The 17,738-nt window shown below is 39.8% G+C and overlaps 1 protein-coding gene across 1 annotated transcript in view; it reads right to left on the reverse strand.

Moving 5' to 3' along the window:
• The window catches only part of SAMD3 (sterile alpha motif domain containing 3), a 28,995-nt gene extending 13,391 nt beyond the window's left edge, over positions 1 to 15,604 (reverse strand). The window contains exons 1-5 of the mRNA XM_009999218.1: positions 15,526 to 15,604; positions 14,583 to 14,772; positions 12,206 to 12,316; positions 4,430 to 4,615; positions 4,050 to 4,134 (exon numbers count right to left, since the gene is read on the reverse strand). Of these exons, the coding sequence (XP_009997520.1) occupies positions 4,050 to 4,134; positions 4,430 to 4,615; positions 12,206 to 12,316; positions 14,583 to 14,772; positions 15,526 to 15,604 (651 nt within the window). The remainder of the gene's footprint in view (positions 1 to 4,049; positions 4,135 to 4,429; positions 4,616 to 12,205; positions 12,317 to 14,582; positions 14,773 to 15,525) is intronic.
• Between the last annotated feature and the right edge of the window lie 2,134 nt (positions 15,605 to 17,738).

Genomic DNA, 17,738 nt, shown 5'->3' on the forward strand with positions numbered 1-17,738 from the left:
ACATGCTGCTTCCACCTCCCAAGTCTGCTCACTGACCTACAGCTCCTAGAAGTAAGAGTTCCTCTCATGATGAGAAATGATTGTGGAAGAGCTATGAGAATACAGCTCCTGTGGCATCCACCTCAGCTCTTCTCGGGTAGACCTGGGCTGGGCATTGCAGGTGTGCCCTTCCTGGGGGGACACTGCCAGCCACATGTGAACATCCAAGAACTGAGAAGAAAACAAACCTATTTGTATTTCTAGTACATGAACTTCAGACTTCAGATTCTGACAGAACAGGAGTTATATTGTCACCAACCTAGGCATAGTGATTAGAAAAACAGCACAATTGCTCACCCAGTCTTCTCCTGAGGCATATTTACAGCCTTAATTTGATAGCCTTAATACACTCCAGCACTGCTTTCAGAAGGTGACCACATGCCTTGAAAATTCCATTTGCTATCTGCCTGAGCCATTAAATTTCTAAATATATTTCCAGTTCTGGCCCAATGCATTTACATTGTGATGCAAATATCCTAGAATGACATGCGTAGCAAAATATCTTTGGAACATCATTATTTTAAGGCTTTTAAGAAACAAGCAAACAAAACCCCTTAGTTTAATGCTTCTCTAAAGTGTTCAAGAGTTGCTAAAATATTTTAAAATGTGACCATCTCAGAATACATTACCAGCTGACAATTTAAACATCCCCTTCATTGAGTTTTGTGGAGTTTCTTTCTTTTGAAAACCCTTGTTTGGCTAGGAGGCATTTTTGCTTATTCTTTCACATGAAAGAATATGCTGACACCTATACAGGTTTAAATATCCCTCAAGCTTCAAAACATTCAGCTGTTTCATCCTCCTGTCCTCAGATAAAGTAAGAGTTTTAACTATGTCTATTTCTGTAATAGGATTCTCATAAGCTTAGCCAAGTCCCTTCTCGCATACCTATTTCATGAATAAGACTGCAAGCACACACATTTATGTGGTTTCGCTAGTGGATAATGCATCTTCTGAAAAGAGTGCTGTTGTTACAATTTTTTAAGCTGATAACTTTATTTTCTATTAATTTGCCCTGCCAGCCCCCAGAAAAAAAAAGGGAAAAAAGATTACAACATTTGTAAGGGAGCAGAAGGATTAGTCTGTGTCTATCTGGCATAGGAGGTAAAGGATTACACGCAGATTAAAAGCTGCAATTTAGTAGTGAATAATCATTTAGTGTGCAGTGGTTACATAAACCAGGCATGTCAGCACCAGGATCCCGGGCTCCACCAGCGTCACGGCCCTGCTTGGCAGCTCCAGGGAGCTGCTTACGCAAAGCCCCTGGCAAGCAGTGTGGCTGGGAGAGCCCTCCCTTTTCCTTCCTCCTGTAAAGGTTTCTTGAAACCATACAGTTTTCAACACGTTGGCTGAAATAAGGGCAGTGACTCCTTCCAAATTCCTTGTGGAGGGAATAAATACAAACAGAATGTATCTTGCAAGTGGTCAATAAAGTGTCATGCCCATTTTATTTTGACTACTGTGACTATGACCTTGGCTTTTTCTATCTAACCTCTTGGTGTGTAACTACTTACAAATGTTGCATTGGTTACATTATAGATCAGAAATCTAATAATCTGTTCCATGATTAAATGGGGATTATTTCTTTTTAATGTTGCACGTGCTAATTGAAAACATCATGAGAAAAATTCCTTAGGTAACCACTTTAAAGCTCATGTTTCCAAAAGCTAATCTTGGAACTAGGTGGGGAAATCAATCTCATTCCAAGTGCTCCATATCGGTTGGACTCTATGATCTCAAAGGTCTGTTCCAACCTTAGTGATTCTGTGATTCTATGGACCTATTAAATGAGTTTTGCCTTTACTATAAAATTATTTTTCTTTATTATTTATAATTTCAGATAATTCTTTTTCAATTCCTGCTTCTAGAGTGACCTAGTAAATAAACTTCTTTTTAAATTTGGAATACATAAGTGGCTTATTCTCAACCTTATTCATAAATTTATTCATTTAGGATCATTATCCTGACTATGTTGCACTAGATATACTTTGCAAAAGGGCTAGTGGCACTGAGGCTTTCTTATCCCCAACTACAAATTAAATGGGAAACCTTCTAATGAAGAAAATAGAACTATGGATAATCTATTACTAAATCTTGACATGCTAACCCTTTAATGACCTCTCACTGCAACAGTATGAGATTGGAAATGCTAGGCTAAGTTTCTACATACTACACACATTGTTTAAAACGCTTGTTTAAAATAGTTTGTAGTTGCAAATAAAAGTGTTCTGTATTTTGGGAAATAAAAAAAACCCTAACCAAAACAAACAAACAAAAAAATGAAGACACTTTTCAGCAAAAGATGAAGGAATGCTGATCAGCCGTATTTCATGTTGTTGTTCATTTGTTTCTTAGAGGTATATGAATTCAGTTTTACTACAAGCCTCATGTTAAATAGCTGTGCATATGTTGTTGGGTTCATTTTAAGCTGTTGCTGTTGTCACACACAACTATCTCAGATCAAGAAAAAAGAAGTATTTATATATAGCCTTTACAACTGTGAAGGAAGAAAAGAATGCCTAACAGTAGGGCCAATAAAAACAGTAATTCATCCTCACCCCCTTCTCCAAACTGAAGCATGCAGACATACACCTTCAGTGTACTTTTTTCCTGCCTCAACACAGGCAATGGAGATGGGCTGGCTCTGAAGTGTTAGACTAGCCATATTGCAAACTGCTCATTCCAGCTTCCTCACTTAATTACAGTGGTTCTTTCCAGATACATTTTCTATTAAGCATGAGATAAATATCAAAAGGTAAAGAGCAACTCTGACTTCTCTGTGCCATTATGCAACTTCTGGGATCAACGTGGGAAGCAATGAGCCATTTCCCAAAGAAGGGAGTTATTAGCAGTTTCACTCAGTCTATGCTCCTGCTGCAATGAAAGCCCTTTGAAAACCTAGCTTAAGAACCTCTGTTTAAAAACAGGTTTTGAAAGTTAAAGGCTGAAAAAGGTCTTTGGTCTGGCCTAGAATGTCATTACAGCTCCCCTTCACAAAGGGAGCCAGGTGAAGCCACGACATTACCCAGAACCCCAGCTGGGAACTCTCACTGTGGTATTCAGAGAGAAATTCTGATGAAAATAAGGGTGGACTGTAGATCTCTGTTCCTTTTTCTGCCTCTGTCCCTTCTGAGATGCATTTGTTTTCTTTAGTTCCCTCCCTCCCACAATGCCAGGCCTCAGGGGAGAACTAGAATAGCCACCTCTTAATCCTTTTTTTTTTTTTTTCCCTCAAAAATATTTTTCCTTCTGCAGTAACTAACAAGATATATATCTTTATATGTTTAAAGCTAAGAATCCCCCGAGTCTCACAAGCTTTTACAAGATGCTATAAAAGTATCACATGGCAAAGCAAAGATGTGAAGTCAAAAGGTGAACACTGTCTTCTGAGACCACAGATACTTTTTCAGGGTCACAACAGTGAAAAAAATGTAGTTAAAATTCAAGTAATCTCTTTTCCATTGCTTTCTGTTACATCCCCACTGAGAAAAAACCCAGTTTTTTAGATTATTTTCCTTAATTAGGCTTAGATTCCCAACATATATAAATCAGTAGTATTCCTACACTTGTCTAGATATCTAACACACAAGTGATTATAATGCACTGCAAGAGCATCAGTCACATATTAGTCCTCACTCATTTTTTTAAAGGCTTGGCTTCTGTTTTTTCTAAAAACAAAAATAAGTCACATTTACTTAATTTATCCTTTGGGGGAAATTAATCCAGAAAGAAACTGTACCCAACAAGCAACCAGGGACTTCATGTGCAGGTCTGCATCATCTCACAGTGACTTTGAGGAATGGCTGTGACTGGATTAATCCTTAGTTAAAAGATCTAAATAAGAATGTGATTCGCCAAATCTGTCCAAGTGAAGCTGACAGCTCTAAACAGAGTCAGTATGTACAAAACTGATCCTGATTTCCTCTGAACCTGGTTCTTTTCTTGTCACTGGTAATGTGGAAGGAAAAAAAAATAATTATTTCTGTATTTTTCAGTTTTACAATACTTACAAAGCCATTCCCATCTTCATCAAGGAATGGGTATGCCTGCAGTAGAGCACTGACAACAAAGTTGTATTGCTGACAGTTTGGATACCTGTGCAAACAAGATGGAGATGTAAAAGAAATACTTGGTATTCTAGAAGTATTAAACATTGTCTAGAGTCTATACTGATTACATTAAACTGACTCTTTCTAAGACTATTGGTTCCCCTCCAAATAGCAAAAGGAGTAGCTTTAATGTTTGTATGAAATAATTCAATAGGTTTCAGGCCCTTTGCCTCCCCTATTTAAGCAACCATATTTTTAAAAATGGCTTTACATCCATTTGGAAATTTACTTCTGCAGCCAATAGGTAATGCCCCTAGATAAATCTAATGACTTTTACTCACAGTGATCCTTCTAGGTATTTTGTCATGTCTGCTTGTAAAAATTCAATAATCCTTATTCTCACACAGTGATCAGGGCTTCTTTTTTCTGCTAACATGCACTTGATGTCATAAGGGAAGTCTGGCAAAGAGTAAGAACTTGTCCACTGCAATGTCTTGTAACTTGCAAAAAATGATTTCAGTTCTTTTCTGTAAAGTAAACAAACAAACAAACAAATAAATGTGTATATAATCATGATTACATCCTTCTTCTGTGGGAATGCAGGCAAGAAGGAAAGAAGAACACAACAGAAAACTCAACACAAAGCAAAGTTATTGCTCTAGAAATTCAAGGCTTGCTGTCTTAGTTTCTACATAAAGAATGCCAACAAAAGCTGCAATCGAAACATATGAGGTTGAAACCAGATGTCAAATTTGAAACGTTTTAATCATCATACACTAGAAGGTGGTTGTTAACTGAAAGCAGAAGGCAGAGCAGAGGAAGGCACTGGGGACTTGTTACTGTTACAAAATAACTTTATCTGTCATCATTTATAATGTGTTTCCTGCCAGTTCTGCTAACTTAGGAGTGAGAGTAAGTAAACAGCTTAATTGAATAAAATACAATACATGACATCAGCTAAGACTGTCCTCCCAAAGGGAAAGCAGCAAAGGGATGGAGGCGGGGATCAACACTCAGATGAAAGCAGTTCCAGCACAAAGGCTGGAAACCAGGCAGATAGAGCCCCTAAGTACACACAGCTCTGGTCCCAAGAAAACCACCTGCCCTGTTCACAAACGTCACACCCCAGCAGAGATCAGCCATCAGCAGGGTATCTCCACTGGCCACCCAAGTGCTTCCTGCCTCCAGGGGGCCTTCCACACTCCTCTTCTGAGGGAAGACAGAGAAAGAAAAAGAGATAATTTGAGTTAGAAATTCATCAGGAGCCACCTAAAAGGTGGAGTGGTTCTGGCAGCTTCCCAGTCCTAGTAGCACAGACTCAATAAAGAATTTCAAATGAGAGGTGCCAAAGCTAACTAAAGAGACCTGTTATCTATGTAGTATCACTGCGATCTTTATTTGCTTTAATTGAAATAAAAAAGATTTATTTGGAAACAAGTAGCAGACTTTTAAAAGAATTTTTTAAATAAAATGCTGCCAGTGAACCTGAACTGCCATTTCAAAAAATGGAACAGATTAGCAGGTTCAGTTCAGGCTCACAGAACTGCACTCAGTTACTTGAAGAAAATCGAGTTGTCTTGGAGTTTGGATGGCTAATAGCCAGGAAGGCCTGGTAACTCTTCCCCCCCAACCAATTCCTTCACATTTGCCAGTACAACAAAAATACACCAAATTCCATTTCCCTTCAGCTTTACCCAACACAGAAAATACTTCCATGCTGTGCAATTAAGATTTAAAAAAAGTCCTTTAGTCTCCACAGTGCAAAAGATTAAATATTTTACTAGTTTTTGCTGAAATCATTGCTGTTGGGCAGTCACATTAAATATATGCAGTAATATTTTAAAATGAAATACAAGTTTATTTGAAAAGAAACACAAATTCATGCTAAATTTCATCCCCAGAAATGATCACATGCAACCTTGTTTAACTGAAGAAACAGTTCAGTTAAACTGTACATGCTCTGTGATTTATGCATGTAGCCAAGACTTTCTTTGATTATTGAGAACAGCACTTACTGCTAGAGATTTAAGTACAAACATTTGTAGCCTGTTTCTAACCATCCCTCTCTGGTCTTGTAGCTAACCTGAGACAGAGGTAAGATCAAGATTGCAACACACAGTTCATCACATCTTTTCTTTTCTCTCAGTCCTTGAGACATTTAATACTGCAGCTAAATCAATCTGATGCTTGGCTGCTGCTGTGTTAATCTCCATCTCCACCCCCATCACATGTCACTACTCCCTTCCTACCAGTACTGAAAAGCCTCTCACCATGCAGCAAGTTACTTCAAGGAGCTACAGTGATGAAATTCTTTATTTTCCTTCTTAGGTTAGTTTTATCTCTGTTTAGGAACCCAGTATAGCTCCCTGTGAAGTGAGACAAATACCAGCACAGAGGAAGCAAGCTGGTCTCTATGTTTAGCTGCAATATGGAACCACATCCTCAGAAGCATCTCCTCAGCAAGGACACAACTAGTCACAGAGCTTTTGACCACTCAGCTTTTGCAGATGACCCCCTCACTTACTGTACTATGGGTGTTTCACTCAGCTGTTTCTTTGCCTTCATTAAAGCCTTACACTGCTTGTGCACAGCATATTCACCAAGACACGAAAGCATAAAATAACATCATTTTGGAGGAACCATTTGTCTCCTTCAGCTGGCAAAACCCCCTAAAAGCCCCCAAATAAACCAAAATCAAACAACACCCAAACCACCTACCTATTTTAATTATATAAGGGAACCCTAATACCAATTAATATCTTGTTTTACTGCTAAAAGGCAAAGATTTTACACACTAGCAACTGCGTACAGATCATTCAGTGAAGCTTTTAGATCATGCTCTCCAAGTTCAGCATCCTGTGTAAACTCATGCAGAGACACAAAAGTGCCTGAATTAGCTGTAACAAGTCTGCAAAAATAAACCTGACATTAATATAGACAGCTCAATCAAGATAGTGGGCAAAGTGCAGTAGAGACCAAGGTTCAAACATTAGATCATATTATTGTATGATTTTGTCATTTTTAAGCTTCTGAGCATACTGGTAAGAAGGAGCAGCTTCTTGCATTTATTTAGATTCTTAAAAAAAATTAAAAAATAAAGACTCGAAGGACAACTGAACACAAGCATAAATAGATTTTATGCCACATGTTTTTCTTATTGTATGCCTGCTTTACTGAAGTCCATGTGTCTATGATACCCATTGTTACATCTTATATCATGTTGGGTCCCAGTAATTCGGAGGACACACATAGTTCAGTAGAACCTTGCTGACAACAGGTTACCATGTCTGGCACATCCATATAAAACTCGTGTCTACACCAAACATCAGGAAGAGACTCCTGCCTGAAGATTTGTAGGCTGGAAAAAAGCCCATATATACAAAGCCAAGGAAGACACAGAAAAGAAAACCTGGAGTTTGCAGATGTGAAGCAAAGGAAAAGTCTGCAGTTATAGAAAATGTTGCATTTCACTAACACATGTATTACATGCTTTCAACTTTATGACAATGTTTAAGCTTGTAGAGGTTATTTCCAACAAAAATAAGAAATTATGACAGCTGATGAAATTTAAAAAGAAACTCTTTCTTTCCCACTCTCAATAGCAGGGTAACATAGGGCCCTCTTTTCTATTCACAGTTCTGAGATCTGTGCCTGAAACATTCTCATGCTTTTCCCTTCATGTGCTTGACTGCCATTTCCTACTTTCCAGCACAAGTGCAGTTTCCCAGTTATTCCCTGGAGCCTGGGATTTGCAATCTACCTAGTGCTTGATGATGCCTTTCACTTTTTCAGTTCCTGTTAATTGCAGGGGCAGGCATCCCTTAGACAGAACGAGAAGTTACCCGCAGCAATGCCAGCTTCAACAAGGGCAGGACATGGGAGTTGATAAGACACCCCACAGCCACCCATTTCCCTGAGGAGCTCCCATTTCAACTCTTCTTGCAGTACCCTTCCTAAAGAAATCATAGAGTCATAGAGTGGTTTGGGTCAGAAGGGATCTTAAATATCACCCCTGCATTGGCAGGGACACCACCCCCTTGTTCAGGTTGCTCAGAGCCCCATCAAACTGCCCTTGAATACTTCCAGGGATGAGGCTTCCACAGCTTCCCTGGGCAACCTGTTCCAGTGTTTCACCACCGTCATGTTTCCTCTTAACGTCTAATCTAAATCTCCCTTCTTCCAGTTTTCATCTATTGCTCCTTGTCCTCTCACCACAAGCCCTTGTAAGAAGTCCCTCCCCAGCTTTCCTGTAGCCCCTTCAGGTACTGGAAGGCCGCTATAAGGAAACCACCTGAAATGAATAAGTGACAATTTTTCAGGTTAGATCCTCCCTCTTTTTTTTTTTTTCCTTTTCTTCTTTTTAAAGTGCAAACATAAGTCTGTTTCTGATAAAGCACTTAAAATACAGATGGACAAAGGAAGGAGCTTTATACAGATCATGAGCAGCATGAAGTGTCAGAGCCAGTAGCCAGGGCAGTTGCCCTCAGCCTGCCCAAGCTGGATGTGGGAGTGTTCACCTCCAGTCCCTCTCAGCAAGGTGTCCCTGCTTCAGCCATACAGGGGTGCAGGCCAAGGGGGGCCAGGCCAGCTCCACCCACTGCATGAAAAAACAGTGGCCAGCACGGCCATTGTGGAGATAGGAGCCAAGTTTATTTTCAAATGAATCTTCCAATTAATTGTGTGTTGGTGTCAGCCCAAATTGGTATATGATCACTTAGTGGGGCCAGGTTTAGTTGAGCACTGACCACATCTTCCGAATTCACAGGAAAGGGAGAAGTTGGAAGCTGCTGAGGCTGGCCAGAAGACCCATTATCCTGCTTGTGCACATAGGCCTGCACTGAGAAAATTACTTCAAGGCTTTCAGACAGTAAATCTGTTACCCAACACACGAGTGTTACAGAACATGTTTTTATAGAAATAATAAATGTACAAATAAACCTGTATCAGGACAACACTCTTGAAGGAAAACAGCTGGACCATAACACTGGAAACAGTGAAAAAGGGATATGTTAGGGATGTCATTTGATAAACAAACACCTTGAGGAAAGACAGACAGGACTTATAAACCAACCAATAAAAGGTTGGTTTTTCACAGCACTGTAAGGCATTTACAAGTAATGACAGCCTCTGTCTTAGCAACAAGATAAACACCAGGCTGCCAGGAGCTAACAGACGGCTAGTACTCTGATATAGAAAAGCAGGTATAGGGGAAATGTATTTATTGAATCATTCTCTGTAGCTATCTTATTGCCTTCACAGGAAAACACTGATTTGAGATTAATCTTCTTGGGATGTTAACAAAGAGACTGGCTGTTTTTGCTTCTGTGGTTGCCAGCAAGAAGTTATTCCACTGAGGTAACCTGCAAACCTCATTGGTTATAGGTATGCACAATTTAAATGCAAGAAATTAAGTGTACAACTTCTGCATCCACTTACAAAAAAAAAAAAAAAAAAAAAAGTGTGTGTGTTTAATCAATCGGATCTTTTTCTGATATTTAGTAATATAGAAGAATGTATTTAACACAGTTGTTTGGATATCTACACAGGAAACATACAGAGAAACTCCAAGTCACTTCACCAGTGCTAATAATGCATGAAAGCATCCATGAGTTCATTTTGAACAATAACACACCAGTTATTTAAGCTGTAGTTGCATGGATCTTTTGGGGAAAAAACAGCAACAATAAGAAAACCTCAAAACCCAAAGCCACATTAATGTTAAGTTCTTCCTTTCCAGATTGGATTAAATGAATGAGGAGACAGAGACTGCAAGTGTAACCCTGGCCAAATATTGATCATTTGAACCATACATTTAACCAGCCCCTCTGAGTTAAACTAACCCCTGGCAGAACTGACTCCAGAAGTGCTGGTAAATGAACTGCTCTGCTGCCAAGTAAGTGGATGAGGCGGGGACACCTACTAAAGAAGAGTGGAAGTCATAATTTTTCTTAGCTGTTCTTCAAAACCTGGCCAGACTAATGAGAAATAGGTACCTACATAAATTTTTAATCATAGTAAGACAGTCCAGAGTGTTTTACATGCAGAACCAACTCCCTATTATACCTTCAAGTTTCCCTTCCCCATTAGTTGAGAGACTAGGGGAGAGAAACACATGAACAAACTTTTGAATATTCCAAATTTAAAGCAGTGGGAAAAAAAGCACTAGTTGATTGAACAGAAATATTCATTAATATTATGACAAAATACAAAAAAATAGCTGCTATCAATCCGATGTGAAAAAATCCTTTTCACCATGGCACATAAATCCATAGACTGGAACTTGGATGAGAAACACAGCAACCAGTCCAGCTTTCCGAGTAAGTGTATTGTTAGAATAGACAGGGGGGTTACTTTTATGCTCTAGGCTAAGAATCTATCATTATATTACAGTCAAAAAGACTTTTTTTTGTTTCCATAATCAAATTTCTAAAACAAATTTCTTGTTCAACCCTACACAACCTGTTTATAGCTGGCATAATCTCCCCAAGCATATAAATCATTAGAATTTTGCATCAGTTGTGGAAAATGCAGACAGTTCTGTAGAGAAAGGAAGGCAGGAAGAAAGAGAAAAAGCAAAGTATTGAACCTAAACTCTATAATATTGCATTCATCGGAGTTGGCTAAGTCACAAACATATCTAAAGAGCAGCACTGACCTCCAAAAAAAGGTATATAGCAGCTGTTACTGGCTGTTTAGCTTCATCCTCAGTCTTAAGTCAGCTAAAACAGCTGTTTTGGAGGACACTTGCCAGCATCTCATCTGACCTTTAAAGAGAAGCCCTCATAAAATTTATTCAGGTCTTCAGGAATACAAATCATCACAGCTCCGCCAACTTTTAGGGCACTTCACTGAGAAGGGTCATTTCCATTCCATTCCTCCTCTCTTCAGCTGCTTTGCCCAAGGCCAACTGGCACTGCTGTTTTGTAGTCCCTTTCCTCTAACGGGCCATTATAAGCCTTTGAAAACTACAGACTGACAACGTTTCCTGAAAACATTTCCTGAAGCCAGTCTATTCTGGGTTTCACTGATGGACACATCCCATGTAAAACCTTTATACAGCACAAGGCAAATTATTAATTATTATTTTTTTTAAAAAAAAAAAAAAAAAGAGCATCCTTTAGAAGTACAGGCTAAAAACCGTAACTGCAACATTATTTTAATTGATCATTCTGAGGGTTTTAAGAGATTTAGGCTTGTTTTGTCAAACACAACACTGACAAGATTTTTGGGTTTAGGTTTTTTGTCTTGTTCTTTCAAAGTTGGTAGTAGGACTTCATTTTAAGAGTTAACCAAGTGACTCACTAAGCCCTCTGTCTGTTCCCAGATAGCATTATCCCTGACTTAGTCCCTTTTTCAAAGTGAAGGAAATAGACATTTTCAGAGAAAGACCTCTCCTTCTCTCAAAATATCAGACTGATAATGAAGCCATCAGTGAGATCTATGAGGGAGAAATTAGGCAGGAGTGAAGGCAGGTGATGACCATCAGAGAACCATTTGCAAACAAGAAAATTATTGCCTTAAGAAAGGAAAGGAGTTCTTTCAACACTACCTGCCCATCTCAAAGGGAAAAAGCATATGCAGAAAAGAAAAATAAAACAAAGAAACATCCCCCACTCCCAAACAAACAAACCAAACACCACACACCTTGCCTCCAGTTTTTAAGACTACTCATTTTGATCCCAAGGAAAACATGCAAGCAAATGGAAGCAGCATGCCTGCCTTCCCAAGGGCTACATTTAAGGTGCCTGAAGCAGACCATTATTTTATAGCCATATGCCATCCTGTAATGAGTCATTTGCCAGATTGCTATTGGAAACACATCTGCAGAAGATTATTCTTAAAAACTACACAAGACAAACTTAGCTCTCACCTTCTGCATGAGGCAACATGAGGTAGCGAAGAAGGACCAAAGGTGGAGAGTGGAAGAAAACACCTTTTGACTAACGCATTCAGTTGAATCCAAATAAATTTCTGCTCCTGCTGTTTTCTAAATACACCTGAACCTGGCCTCCAATAATTAGGATCACTTTTTATAAAGTATCTGTTTAGACCTAAACATTCAGTTTTATTTCATTATGTTATTTTAAAATGGCAAAGAAAATGTATTATAAACTCACTTTTGCCTCCGCACTCTTCTATCAATTATTCCTTTTTCATTTTCATGTGAGCACAGATGTTTTTTCTGCTCCACAGGATCAGAAGACTTTAAAATTTGTCTGTCAGTAACCCTGGAGGAAAAAAAAAAAAAAAAAAAGAAAGAAGAAAAAGAGTATTTTCACTGTCAAGTTTTGTGCAGCTTATTGAAAAGAGGTATTAATACCAGTGACAGAAATTATCAAACTCTGACAATGTTAGGGGTTGGAAGGGACGTCTGAAGATCATCAAGTCCAACTCTCCTGCCAGAGCAGGACCAAAAAACTAGGGCAGATCACTCAGAAAGGCATTCAGACAGGTCTTGAAAGGCTCCAGAGAAGGAAACTCCACAACCTCTCTAGGGAGCCTCTTCCAGTGTTCTGTAACCCTCACAGTAAAGAAGTTCTTCCTCATTTTGAGGTGGAACTTCCTGTGTTTTAGTCCATTGCCCATCGTCCTATCACAGGGCACAAGTGAAGAGGTTGTCCCTGTCTTCTTGAAACCCAGCCCTCATGTATCTATACACATTAATTAGATCCCCCCCTCAGACTTCTCCTCTCTAGACTAAAAAGCCCCAGGTCTCTTAGTCTTTCCTTTACGTGACTGAACATATTTCTCAAACACGCATAAGTTTTATTTTGTGGTTCTTGACTCTGACACAGAAAATGTTTCAGAAATAATAGCTTATTTACCTAACTTCCCTGTAAATAGAGAAATACCAGTATCTTCTTTTCCAGGGAAGAAGACTAAGTTGAAAGATTTTAGGGTATATTATATTCACTAATATTTGAAATTTACAGCATTGGATTTTCTTTGAGTCTGCAGAACTTCATAGAAAAGCTGTGCCCTCACACTACTGCAACTGTATGCCCTTCTGTGAGACAAGGCCTAACTTGCAGGACTTAAGAAGTACACAGGGAACAGTCACACCTGAAACAGTCTAGCCAAACATCCTTGAGAAAGTCAAGGATGAAATCTAAATATCCAAAGGCGCATTCAAACTTCCCTAAGCATAAGTACGTGTTTTCTTCCAACCCCCCCTGCTGAAATCATTGTGCATCTACTGCACTTTGGGTGAAGTACAAGGCCCACATACAGTAGGCTTCTTTACAGCAGACACCTGCTCCACCTCCAAAGAGGGAGCTCCCTATTACTCAAGTGAGGCAGGACCCCAGTGCAGAGATCTGAGACTGGCTCTGATTGCACACTTCAGGTCTGTGATAAACCATACATGCAGTGGCATTGTCTTCTTCGTGCAGCCCCCTCCCCTTCAACAATGCAAGACCATTTACCCAAAGGGTTTCATAAATAATTCCACAAGCACAAGAGGATCTGTCTGCTCATGAGTGCAATTTGGTTGGAAATACCCCAGTCATGACCATTTACCATGCTTTGGTTTGCACTGTGAAGTCATCTCAGAGTGCACAACCTGAGCTCCTTAGGGATGAAGGCAAATGCTGCTAAGAATTCTCTAGAGATCTCCTACTGAGCTACTACTGTGTACTAATGCAGGCTTAGTGCTTGAGTCCTTTCTTTCAAGAAAAGAGCGTTTTGCATTCATGGCAAACCATTCTCTACTCTCAGGACTTTGGGGCTTAGAAGAAACAGCTCTGAGAGCTCAGGATGTTTCTGCTCAAGACACTCAGAAAAAAACAATCCTGCAAGACTTACAATAGATCAGAATGGAGAGGAGGCATGGGAGGAACAAAACCAACCAACCCATCCCCCCATCCACCCACAAATCCCGACCAATCCACACCAAAAAATCCCACAAACAACCTCTGTCCCCCTCCAAAAGAAAACATTAACAAAAAGAAGAAATAAACCCTGCTCAAAAAAAATTCCAGAATATGCTCAGTGAAGACAACCTCTGTGGAATTGGTTTCCTAAAAATCTCTCTAGTTTCACACCATGGAATTATAAAATGCTTAACCCTAGACCAAATTCCTTCGAGAGACTGACTTTAAAGACATCTGTGACAAACACTATTTCTGGCTAAATCATTATCTTCCTCGAAGACTTGCAAACATTTAAAAGTCAGTGCTTAAAAAGCTTAATATTGTAAATACATAAAATTTTAGCTACAGTGAAAGTCTAACAATGCTTCCTCCACATGAAAACTAAACCCTAGAACTGAAAATAAAGAACAACCCAAATTAATTAATGGAATGTTGATGCACTGTTTAAAACAAAGGTAATAACCTTATTTTGCATTTCACATGGTGGTAGAGATGCTGAAATATAGAAAAAACAGTTAGAACTTTCATATGAAGAGCTAGTAGTAAATGAAATGTTTAAAATGCTATGAAAAAAATGCAACCATACCCAGACTGATATTTTCTGTACCATGTACAAACTTACCCACTGTTTACTTCTGGACATTTTGGAGAAGCTGTTTCACAGCAGTATGCAAGGGATTCTAGCCCACTTTTTTGTTGCTGGTATTTATTAATCAGGTCCATTAGCACTGCCTGGTGCCCAATCTTCTTCACCAGCTGCTGCACCATACGATCATTAAGAGCCAGAAGAGCTGCTCCACTGACTTCTTCTTCTGCCCATTGAAGGGGATTAAAGAATTACTGTAAAGTAGCATCATAGTTGCAATAACACTCTATATGCCTAAAAACATGGTGATAGAGGACAGGTCAAAGGCAAGGATACTTCCTACTGCTGACAGCCTTCTTCAGCTGCTAAAAAGATGATGTTTTAGCTACTGTCCTTTCCAAAGCAGTGCCAAGAGTCCTAGTCACTGGTCAGATGCCTTCCCCTGGCAAAAAGCCAAGTCTGAAACATAGAGAAGCAGTGAGCTGACTGTTCTAATGCTTTAATTCAGGCCTTGGTTAGAGCACAGCAGACTGTAACTTCATTAATGAAGGAAAACAAGTCTTTTAACAGAGCACACAGCAGCCTGTTCATGTAACAGTTTCTCATGCACTCTTTTGTAGAGTGTTTATATGCTCTGACATAGGACATTTACACACAACCATCACATTATTTAAAAATATTTAAACAATGTAAAATAGGCCCTGTCAAGCTTTTTAAACTGTCAGTTTAGATTCGAGGTGTATCTATTTATACACAGACTTAGTCTCATTCCCCCGCATGTCACAGAGGCTTCCTCATACATCTGCACGCATATTTTGATTTATCAGATCTGTCAGATCTCACCTTAGTAAAACGTCTATAAAGGTCTGAAGTTAGTATACACATATACACACACGCATGCTTCAAAACAAGACAGGCAGTGCCAATAGCATAGAAAGAAATACTAAGCAAATCCCACACAAACAACAGGATTGCTTACCACGAAACTTAGGAACTAGTTCTTCTAAATTTCTCTGTCTCAACCAGTTGCAGACTTGATCAACAGACCAGTATTCCATCTTCAGGTGTTGCAATACTAAATTTCACTGTGAAATTAAAAGAGAGGATTATTTTTATGCTGAATGCTAAACTGAGCTCAAACATTTCATAGGAAAAAAATGCACTTAGCAAATAATGTTACATTTACACCCCCTGAATAAAAAAGTGCAAAATAATCCAATGCCTGTGACAATTTCCTTGGATCCCTTACTTCACCTCCTCTCCCTTCCCTGCTTTTTCTCTGCTCTAAGACACAGGCTCATTCCTTATAAAAAACAACCTGCTCCAGTACCATTAACACCCAAGTTTCCACACAGAGAAGAAAAAAGGTGTGAAATTCACCACCACCAGGCTCGTCAGGAAATGGCTGACATTTTACAGAAAGAAAAAATCCCAACACCATCAGAAAAGAGTCTATCACATGGATGTTTACAGTAAATGAAGCACCTTAACCCTCTCTGCACCACCAAGCAGGTACTCAAGCAAACACTTAACCCTCAACTACCAACAATTAGGGGCAATAAAGCACCTGGAAAATGGAGGGCTGGGGACTACTCCTATTATTTGCTAGTCCTATCTTGCAGTCTCCTTTGCTCCCTGGGGACGAAGAACACTGGGAGCGGCTCCCCAGGGCCGGTGGGGCTGGTAGGGATGCAGGCCTGGCTCCCAAGCCCTGCGTGGATCCAGCAGGTACCATGTGTCCCATCCCTGAAAGAATGGCTTGGTCAGCACAGTCAACAGCAACCTCCTCAACAGAAGGTGACTTCTAAAGATAAAGCTTGTTGTAGTCTGCCTTCTCCTTGACAGAAGAAAACTGTAAGTGTAATTTTCTTACTCATATGGTTCAGCTCTATGAAAGAAGGACTGAGGGCTCCATGGTTTTGCTGTGATATCCAGAAAACAAACTTCACATCCTTGGGAAGGTTATAAAGTAGGTATGTTTATTATGGCACCACGTGTAAGGGAGATCACTCATCCAGACTTGCATGCCTTGCATCAGTAAAGTCCAATTTTTATCTAGCAGTTACATGCATATTCTTAAGGCTATCACACATATTCATTACGTCTCCCAGAAGAGGTGTTGCTTATGCTAATTATTTGCCCGAAATAATTTACATCAGTCTCCGCCTAACTCTGCATGTGCGGTGCCGTCTGGCGGCTGTGGGCTGGGGTCTTTGGGAAGAAGAATTTGCAGTGAACTTCTGACTTAAGACAATTTGGCTGAGCTGTTAACCACAAGTCCAATTGCAGCTGGATTTTGCGTAGCCAAGGGGAACTTTTGCGCGCAGATAAGAGACTCCAGCTTCCCTTATCTAAGGCCTATAGCACATCCTGGTCGTCTAGTGTCAGTTAAAAGTCTTGACCCTTATTTACCCAATTCAGCTGGCAGTCCACAGCAAACAACATTAGAGCAAGTTCTTCAGATGAGACCACGAGTGTCTGGCACTGTTGGCCAAACATTTTCTTGCTTCAATGGGTACAAGTTGTAATGTAGAAAGTTCAGTTTAAATATGAGGAAAAACTTCTTTATAGTGAGCTTGATGGAGCACTGGAATAAGCTGCCCAGGGATGTTGTGGCATTTCCATCTCTGGAGATATTCAATACCTGCCTGGATACAGTCCTGTGTAAAGTGCTCGAGGTTATCCTCCTTTGGGGAGTTGGACTAGATGAACTTTAGAGGTCCCTTCCAACTCCAGCAATTCTGTGATTTTGTGATCCACAACATACCCTGAACCTGCAGTGGAGTCCAGGCTAACATGAGGCTCTGAGCAACCTGATCTAGTGGGAGGTGACCCTGCCAATGCAGGGCGGGTGGATCTCGAGGATCTATAAGGTCCCTTCCAACTCAAACCATTCTATGACTCTATGAGGTTTTATCTCCTTCACAAACACCAGAATCTGTTCCAATGCACTAAAAAACCCTGCCCACTATCCTGGAATAAAAACGTATTTTCATTCAATAGCAGAGACCCTCAAAATAGGTGCACTTCAGTTGATGCTCTTGTGCCAGTAGACTTCAGCAACTTAAAAGGGTTAAGAGGAATGTCTTTCTGAAGTACATGGGTGTATTTAGTTTGGTATGACAACAGTAGCCATACAACTCCTCCCCCAGGCTAAGCAGCAATAACAGGGTGTGAAGAGTCATTATTTGT

Source organism: Chaetura pelagica, unplaced genomic scaffold (assembly GCF_000747805.2).
Source record: "Chaetura pelagica isolate M959 unplaced genomic scaffold, ChaPel_1.0 scaffold90, whole genome shotgun sequence".
NCBI lineage: Eukaryota > Metazoa > Chordata > Aves > Apodiformes > Apodidae > Chaetura > Chaetura pelagica.